Below are 9,554 nucleotides of genomic sequence, written 5' to 3'. Positions count from 1 at the left end.
CCCTCTTAATCTCTCCAAATCCTTCCTTCACAGGCTTGTTAGTACATGTAATTAGGCAAAAAAAAGTTTAATACCCTTCTTAGCAGGTCAATTAATACTTTATTCCCTTACAGTGTCAAAATAACGTCGGGGACCTTGTAAACAAAAAACAAAGAGTTTATAAGGCTACGGTAACATTATCCCTCACATAAGTTTTAATTTGTAAGAATTATATTACGAGTAAACTAACCAAATGTTTAAAGCAATTTTGAAAAAAAAAACTACCATTTTTTTCTTGCAAAAGTTTGGAGTTATAGTGTTTTTGTAGCCACATCAATAGTAACCTCATGCCTAAACTTCGACGTACATCAAGAATATCTTTACAAAACTAATATATCGTACATTTAAAAAAAAATTTGTTGTTCGTTTCTTGGTTTGTTTTATGGTTTATTTTTTGGCATGTTTGGTGCCTTTTGTAATTTTAAAATTTGTTAGCTTAATCTCTAATTTCTTTTATTATTTTTCGTCTAAATTGTAAGTACTAGAAGATAAAGTTTTGGAGTTATATTGTTCTTGAAGCTACGTCAGTAATAAACTCCTATTATCATTCTTAAACTTCTACGTACATGATGAGTATCTTTATAAAACTATTATTATAATACATTTAGGAAAAAGTTATTGTGTATTGTTGGTTGCTCTGTTTGTTTTATGGTTTTTTTTTGACATGTTTGATGCCTTTTGTAATTTTAAAATTTATTAGATTAATTTCTAATTTCTTGTATTATTTTTCTTCTAAATTGTAAGTACTAGAAGATAAAGTTTCTTGGAGCCACGTCAGTAATAAACTCCTATTATCATTTTTAAACTTCAATGCACATCATGAACATATTTACAAAACTATTATATTGTATATTTAATTTTATGTGTTGTTGGTTGGTTTGTTTTATGGTTTATTTTTGGCATGTTTGGTGCCTTTGTAATTTAAAATTTTATTTGATTAATCTCTAATTTCTTGTATTATTTTCCTTCAAAGTTGTAAGTATTAGAAGATAAGATCTTTTGTTTTTGTTTTTTTTTTATTGGAAAAACTTGAAGACCAAATTTGAGGCTTAAAGATCCAAGTAAGAGGCTGAATTCGAAGCCTACTCAACGACATAACTCGGCCCTAGTCCGCACCCTACTAAAGACTTTGAAAAATCCGTGTCGTCCGTAGTTTTTTACCATCAGTTTTATTTTGGCTCATAAAAATTTATGATTGAGCTTGACAATTAATATGTGTTTCGTTTATAGTTTTTGACCATGGTTTAATTCATTTAATCAAACGTATAGCCCTAAAATTAGGCCATTTCAAAAGTGTTGTTATGTTGTTATTGCGACGAAGATGAAGATGACAATTAGAATGGAAGTTGTTTGATTTTATTAGGAACCAGGAAAAACTAGGGACGAAAAACATGTGCGTTGTCAAGCTTTAGTAAGGGTTAGAAGCACAATCTTTTAGCTGTTTGCATAAATAAATAAATTTTAAAAATTTAGATGGGCCTGAGACCCACTTTTCATATACTTGGATTAGCCCCTTATGACATATTGGACTTTACATGGACAAAAGAAAAAATTGATATGTAGATTAGCCGATCAACTCAATGCTATAAAAAACCTTTGGTGACCAATTTCAGAAATATGGAAAATAAGATTACTTGATTTTTAACCTTAACCATAAAAGAAATATGTTTTTATTTCATAATTTTATTTATGGTAATTTTCTAATCACTTCAAACCAAGATTGTAAAGATTGGATCTTTCACTTTGAAATTTAGTAATCACAAAATCAAATCAGGATCATAAGATTCTCATTAAGTATTTTAAAACATGAAAACTACATTTTCATCTGTGGATCAATCATTCAAACTAACAATGAATAGTTTGAAACATAAATAATACATCTGCAATACATCATTATAATTCTAAACAATACAAAAGAGTTTTCTAGGATTCATATCCGATTCACTCAGTTAGCCCAAAATAAAATATTAGAAATTTAAAAAACAACAATAACGATCTTACAATCTTAACTCTGATCTTACCCAAAAACGGTATGATCATAAACGATTTACCTAAGAAAGATCGTAGGATTCTAATCGAAATTTTAACAACTTTGCTTCTAACTTCATTTAACTTGACTTTTTTGTTTATTTTACAATATAAAAAAGATTCAACATAACACTGGTTTCATTAGCTACATAATTTTAATTGGCTCCTCTAAAACACATTCTCTCATTTTCATCTAGAGATAACATTTACATGATCCCCATTTTCAAACCGCGTACAAACTACATACAACAAAAAGTCAAAAACAAGGACCATTTTTGTCAAACATACGGCAAAATTCATAGGCTTCCATGATAGGATTCCAAGTTACAACATGGTCTTCTCATTATGCTACTGGATTAAAGCAAATCATTGAATAGCTACCAAATATTTTAACATGATACAACCACTACATTCAATATCATCAACCCAACACAATAACTTTTCATACGCCATTAAGTCATGAAGCAAAGCTTCCGAAAGCATTCATTTTGTTATGTAAAGCACTAACAACATTAGATTCACTATTTAAAACCAACAACTATCCATATCTAAATCATCCCCCATACACCAAAAACAAAAAGGGAAACACAACAACAAAAAAAAACATCACAATAACAAAACCAAATCTAAATCCCAACATATTTCACCTTCTACACTTCCACGCAGAAACCGAAAAAAGTGGCCTATCTTGCCAACACATAACCACACACCCATTCTCTTCTTTAATCCGACACCCATCACAACTATACCCTTGAACCAATCTTCTAGCTTGCAACAAAGCATAATAACTCAAAGGCACACACCCAAATCCACTCAAATCAAGCCTTTGAACCCATTTATCAAGCTTTTCATGTCTCTCTTTTCTCTCACTACCTTCACATGCTATAATATTCTTGATCTCTTCTCCAAACAACATCTTTTCAACTTTCAATCTCTCCATTGATGTTCTTGGTAATGTAGACTCCAAACAATCAAACAAAGCCGCATAAAAGTATAAAGATTCTGATAGCCTCTCCATGAGAGACGATTTGTTGTGATTCGAATCTTGTTCGGCTACAATCATGACTTTTGGTGATAACCCACGTAAACTATTTAAAAACGAGTCGATTTTTGAGCTCAAAAAAGGTGAAGATGAAGCCGTGTCTTGACTCGGGCTATACCCGTTTCCCAAATCCTTTTGTGAAATTCCGTTTGTGTCCTTGGTTGTTAGTGTTACTTCCTCGGGTGCTAATAATGAATGGAGTTGAAGAACCGAGCTAATCGCTAAAGCTTCACCCGTTTTCACATTCAATTTCTCGAAATCAAGATTCTCGATTTTGCTCAAAATGGGGTTGAATTGAAATGGGATGTCGAGTTTTTCGGCTTCTTCGATTAAAATACGCGCCATTTGGTCTAGAACTTCTTTTTGTTGGTGGACCCCGGTGATGCGTAGATGTGGTGGGCCCTCAGGCCGTGCGCTCAGGTCACGTAAGAGTGCACGCCACTGAGTGGGCTCGGAGGAGTTAAGATCGATCACGTGAACGATCTTTTCGCCCTCCATAGCTTCGATTATCACTTGGTTAGTGATAACGAATGCTACTTTTAGATAAGGGAAGTATTCGAAGAACATTTTTCGAACCAAAATGTTCTCGGATGCGAATGGGATTTTGGTGGAATGAAGAGCTTTGTAGATTCCTGGCCATGTTTTGAGGATTCGATTCGCGAGTGCTTCTGCGAAATATGAGGCGATTCTTTGCATTGTGTCGCCTTCTGGGGAGGAGAGATGGGAGATTTGGTCGAGAGCGATGTTGGCATGTTCGAAGTTTCCTGAAGCTACGTGTTTTGCGCAAGTGAGGAGTAGATGGATTAGACATAAACCTCGTTCTTCTGATTTGAGTTCTTTGAGCCATGGATATGGCGATCCTGTGAGAGGTGAGATTGACATTGATGGGAAGGTTTGGACGGGTGTTGAAGTCACAGATGATGACCCATCATCTTGAAACATTGGATTTCTATATGAATCTGGTTTTTTGTTTCTCAGAAATCGGATATTGGGTTCTGCTTGAAACTAGAATTCAATTCTAAGAACAAGTGAAGCTAAATTGGTTTAAGTTACAGATAATGGATGGGGTTTTGGTAATTAGAACAGAGAAATAACTCAGAAGAAAAAGAAGAGAGAAAGAGTAGTACCAGGGAGAGTTTTCGTGGAGAAGAACTACCCAAGAAATCGAAAGAACAGTAATTGTTTGTTAGTATTCCAAAATCATCAAATACCCCTTTCAAATCCCATGAAAATTCCCTCAATTCAATCAAGGGTTGTCGTGTAAATGACTTTGCGGGAGGAATTAGAAGCTGGAACAATCAAGCGAAGAGCAATTCCTTACTGGGTTTCTGAAATTCATGAAAACCCCAATTCGAATCTCATGAAAACCACTCTCAATTGGAAGAATATAAGGGCCTTGAAGTGAGTTTAGGGGTTTCTAGATAGAGAAAGTAAGGACGAACAGTTGGGGGTTGAGTTAAAACCTACAACAACCAAAAGAACAAAAATTCTTTACTGGGTTCTGAAATTCATCAAAAACCCACCTCAAAATCTCGAAGCAATCCCCTCAATTGAACTCAGATAACAACATTAAATAAGAATTTTGGGAGATTTTGTAGAGAGAGAAAGTAAGGAACAGTTGGGATTTCAATGAATTAAAAGCTAGTCAGTCAGGCGGTTTGTTCTTTGGTTCAAAGATGCAGTGTGAATAAAAGAGAGATAGGAGACAAATGGCGTGAGATTTGTTTTTATCTTCACCGATTTTGTGTCGCCTAGTGTTGCAGGAGAATATGTGAATTTTGTGAAGAACAGTGTCCTGTTTTATTTTCACCTAATTTGAATAAAAGAAAAGCACTTTGTCTTTCTCCTCTATTCCAAAAGTGCTTTTTGCCAAAATTTGTCTTCACTTAAGGTGGATAGGGAATCAAGGATACAAGAAGAAACCTCATGCCACCTTAATCTTATAATAATATTAAGAATGAATTATGCCTTTCGTCCATGTGGTTTTCTCAATATGACACTTTTGGTCCAGTTATCACCATTGTTATAAGTTCGGTCTATATTTCAAACTAAATAAGCACCTTTAGTCCTTCAAACTAATCATCAATAGTTTCTTACCGTCAATACCCCTCATGTGCATGGCACATGAGGGTAATTTGGTCTTTTTACCCATTCAACATCTCATTTATTATAAAACTCTCCCCCCTTCCATCTTTCTATCTGTAACTCTAACTCTAACTCTAATTCTAACTCTAACTCTAACATCTGTTTTACATAGAAAATATTATTATAAGGGGTGTAGCTTGCCTATAGGACAAGTAAGAGGAATGAAACGTGAACCTTGCTTCAGTGCGTGTGTTAGATGTGCGTGAGTGCACAATCATTAAGAGAATGTAGTATAAACATTGAGTATTATTTTATGTCTAACACACGACGCGTACATGAGGATTGCACTACGTGTTGCAAGATCAACATTTTGATTGGGAGAAGGAGGGTGTGATGTGTACTATTAGTAAATGCGACACATAGAGTTTATTGGACGTATACATTGCTAATTTAAGGGTGGTAACATACTTTACTAAACACGACACATAATGTAGAAGTGACGCGACATGCTGTAAGTACAATGCTATGATTGAAAGAGAACACGACGGACATAGATTGGAATACAATGCAACTAACTCGCACAAGACACGTAAAAGATATGCATGCGACACATATTTGCCGACTCAGTGTAGATGTTGTACTTAATGTCTTAAGTCAGGTTTTGTTTCATTATTTTTCACTCGTACGTATCACAGAGTACGGGAAAGTGAAACTGGTGATCTTGAATTTAGATTGGAGCTAGATTCATGGAGATTAAGTATCTAGATCTACTAATTGGAAATTTAAAGTAATCATATCCCCTTAACTATTAATTTATGTGATTATGGTGAAATTGGAGAGGGGTGATGAAACCGTAGATCGCAAACGAAAATGTTGTTATGTAACACCCACAGATTCGGGTTAGTCAATTTAAAGATAATAAACGTTAAAAAAATGAATTTATAATAGAAGATTATTTAGGAAAAGTAATCTTAACCAAATTCATAGTATATGTGACAAGGATTTTGTACATATAAAGAACACCGAAATCCAACTTTGTATAAAGAAGTTATGCTTCTTTAAAGTTTCACGATTAAACCGGCACGACTTTGTGTATCGTAAAAAGTGAAGTTATGATAAATTACCTTTTTAGCCTAAGTGATTTAAAAAAAACTTGTAGTAGTCACTAAACCGGGAGTGTGGATATAGAGAACATCCAAATCTGATTTCGTAAAGGGAAGTTATGATTTTTCGAAGTTTTAGCGCAACAATATACGGCTTAGAAACCAAATTAGAGATCAGATGATTGTTAGGAAAAACAATCTGAACGAGAGTTAAAGATCTCGTCAATATAGATACAGTCGAGAAAGGATATCATATGAGAGAGTTATGAAATTTTATCGGATTTTAACAGTCTAAACCTGTTAAAAATATAACTTTAAAAATAAAGTTAAAATTAGCCAACAGAGTCTAAATGAAAGTTGTAAATCTCATCGATAGCTACACTGTAACGCCCCGTTCCTGGTACGCATTTTTTTTATTTATTATTCTCCTTGTTTTAGAAGCTACTCGACGAGTCTGTAGCCCTAACTCGTCGAGTAGCAGCGAGTCTGCACGTGGATTTAGCGGTGGCGACTCGGCGAGTCCGTATTCTCGACTCGGCGAGTCCGTATTCTCGACTCGGCGAGTCCGCCAGCCTGGAAGAAACCCTAATTTTAAGGGTTTGCACCCTATTTAAACGTCATTATAGCTCCATCCCAGCCTCCAGCATCTTTAGAACGTTTCCCCTGTAAACCCTAGCCCTCCATTGTTGAGTTTGAGTGATTCCTTTCTAATTAAAGTGTTTTGTGTGCAATTTTGGAGTTGTAGAAGAGAAGGAAGGAGAGAAGGTCCAAAGGAGAAGAAGGAGATCCAGAATCTAGTCCTCATTTACTACACCTTCTGGTAATAAAGCCCTTACCTTGCTTATCTTTCTACTAGATCTTCATATATGCTTGTTTTTACTACTTTTGGGACATTTCAAGGTCCAAACCCGATATTTGAGCTCTCTTAGGAGAATGAACCATAGATCTGGATATTATTGAGCTCCAGGAACTCAAAGTAGCTACCTTTATGCCATCTAGGCCTTGTTTCTAACCCTATGTTCCCATTTCTAGCTTATTTTGGTGTTTTAGCTTCCTACCCTTGTGCATGCATGTAAAGTTGGCAACTTTACGTGTAAACCCAGCCCTAGAAGCCTAGATCCACGAATTGGGTGCACTGAAATCGATTGAAGTCGATTGTATAGTGAAGACATACACAGGACTCGGCGAGTCGGATCGTTAACCCCGATTGTTTCCCGATCTGAAAGTTGTGAGTTGAACCAGTGAGTGGAAAGGACTCGGTGAGTTAGGACAAGGATCTGGAAGTAGAGGGACTCGGCAAGTCTACGCCTTAACTCGGCGAGTCCAAGGCAATCTTCTTACCCTCAAGAACAGACTTGACGAGTTGTTCATACAACTCGACGAGTCATAGTCTGGACAAGTTCATATGATGAAGGTGAACTCGACGAGTTGTTCATACAACTCGGCGAGTCGGATGAAGGATGACTCGATGCCATTATAGTAGGGAAGCTCGTCGAGTCTTCACTAAACTCGGCGGGTAGGATCGGGCAGGAACTGGACGAGAGGACAAGGACTCGACGAGTTGGAGGTCCAACTCGGCGAGTCAGGTCAACTGGATGTTGACTGTGACCAGGGTGTTGATTTTGACTAAGGGGTAAAATAATCACTTTACCCTAAGATTAGTTATAAGTATTTGATTAAGTGTCTTTATGGGAATTGTAGCCGGGGAGTTACCGGAGCAGCAGTCAGACGTTTCCCGAACAGCACTTCAGCAGTCAGCCCTACGAGGTGAGTTTTCTTCTAGTAGGAACGGGTCTAAGGCCACAATGTCAGCCCATTTAGTTAGCAGTAGTTCCGGACTGCGGTCCGATGTCGGGGTGGTCCCGAACAGTAGTTCAGTATGCTTGATGTCTTTGTGATTCAGGCATGTTTATGTGTTGTGAGTTCCGGACTGCGGTCCGATGCAGTATGCAGTATATGTGTTATGTTATATGTTATGATTATGTTATGCTATGTTCAGTTAGTTTCGGACCTCGGTCCGATGCAGTGGGCAAGGCCCTAGTTAGTTCCGGACTTCGGTCCGATGCAGTGGGCAAGGCCCTAGTTAGTTCCGGACTTCGGTCGGATGTAGTGGGCACGACCCAAGTCAGTTCCGGACTTCGGTCCGATGCAGTGGGCAAGGCCCTAGTTAGTTCCAGACTTCGGTCTGATGCAGTGGGCAAGGCCCAGTATGTGCTATATGTGTTATTGTATGGTATGTGGTAGTTTGGGGGAGCTCACTAAGCTTCGTGCTTACAGTTTCAGTTTGATTTCAGGTACTTCAGCTAGCAAGGGGAAGGGCTCGGGATGATGGCATGACACACACCACAGTTTTAGCCTGGGAGTTAGACTCTGATATTTTTGACATGATCTTCACATCAGTTTTGATATGAGACATATTTTATGACATTTTGAGATACACGACTTATGGTTTTCTTATATGATATTCGGATGTTATGGTTTGGTAATGTTTCAAACAAATTTTTTTTGGCTTGTATTTTTGGGATGTTTCAAGTTGGTATCAGAGTCTTGGTTTGAGGGATTTGGACCCACCCTCGGGTGTGTCTGAACTCAAACTGAGGAAATGGTATAAAAATTTTCAAAAAAGGAAAATCGATTTTTTTTTAAGAAAAGAGTTTTAGAAAAGCAAAATGAAATTTTAGAAAGAAAAGAACTTTGAAAAGAGGAAAAGGGTGTGGTGCATGCAATCAACCGAGCTCAAGTAAGTACTCCCAAATTACCCATACAAGTTATGCTATATTATGATTATCAGCTTATGTAGAACAACATGCTAGATTAGGACTAAGGATCTAGGAATGATGCCTTATGTGCCTGTTATATGTGTTCAGCCTTATGAGAATTGCATGCTAGAACAGATTCCCGAGTATAAAATAGAACAATTGTTTGGATTATGTGGTTAGCTTTCCATTATCCGAAAGTTGCTTGCTTTGTGCTTTGTGGGACTTTTAGCAATGTGAGTTAGCTATTAAGTGTATATGTTAAGTCACATGTGACACAGGCTGGATAATCTCAGAGTGCTGGATTTGACCCTATTGTGCAGCTCTTGTCTGAGTCTGTCATACCCCCAAACCAAGGATGGCGGAAACGTACGGGGGTGGAGGACTTCATTTATAGTATCACAACAACGAGTATAATAGTGCTCAAAGTAAATACAACCATCATAAATATAATTGAAAAGGTTACACCATAGTATATGTTTACATGTTTCAAAATCAATT

At 36.8% G+C, this 9,554-nt stretch overlaps 1 protein-coding gene across 1 annotated transcript; it reads right to left on the bottom strand.

The window, feature by feature from the left end:
• Positions 1–2,483: 2,483 nt before the first annotated feature.
• Positions 2,484–4,898, bottom strand: SCL3 (scarecrow-like 3). Its single transcript, XM_079078181.1, has one exon. It carries the CDS (start codon positions 4,049–4,051, stop codon positions 2,711–2,713), a length of 1,341 nt encoding a protein of 446 aa, XP_078934307.1. The 5' UTR covers positions 4,052–4,898; the 3' UTR covers positions 2,484–2,710.
• Positions 4,899–9,554: the final 4,656 nt, after the last annotated feature.

The sequence above is a fragment of the Lactuca virosa genome, chromosome 2, assembly GCF_052849685.1.
Source record: "Lactuca virosa cultivar CGN04683 chromosome 2, Lactuca_virosa_CGN04683_v6, whole genome shotgun sequence".
Classification (NCBI taxonomy): Eukaryota; Viridiplantae; Streptophyta; class Magnoliopsida; order Asterales; family Asteraceae; genus Lactuca; species Lactuca virosa.
This window is presented reverse-complemented; position numbering and strand designations above follow the sequence as displayed.

What these genes read in the sequence shown, in the direction of transcription:
- SCL3 (XM_079078181.1), bottom strand. Translation starts at nt 4,051, where the DNA reads ATGTTTCAAGATGATGGGTCATCATCTGTGACTTCAACACCCGTCCAA.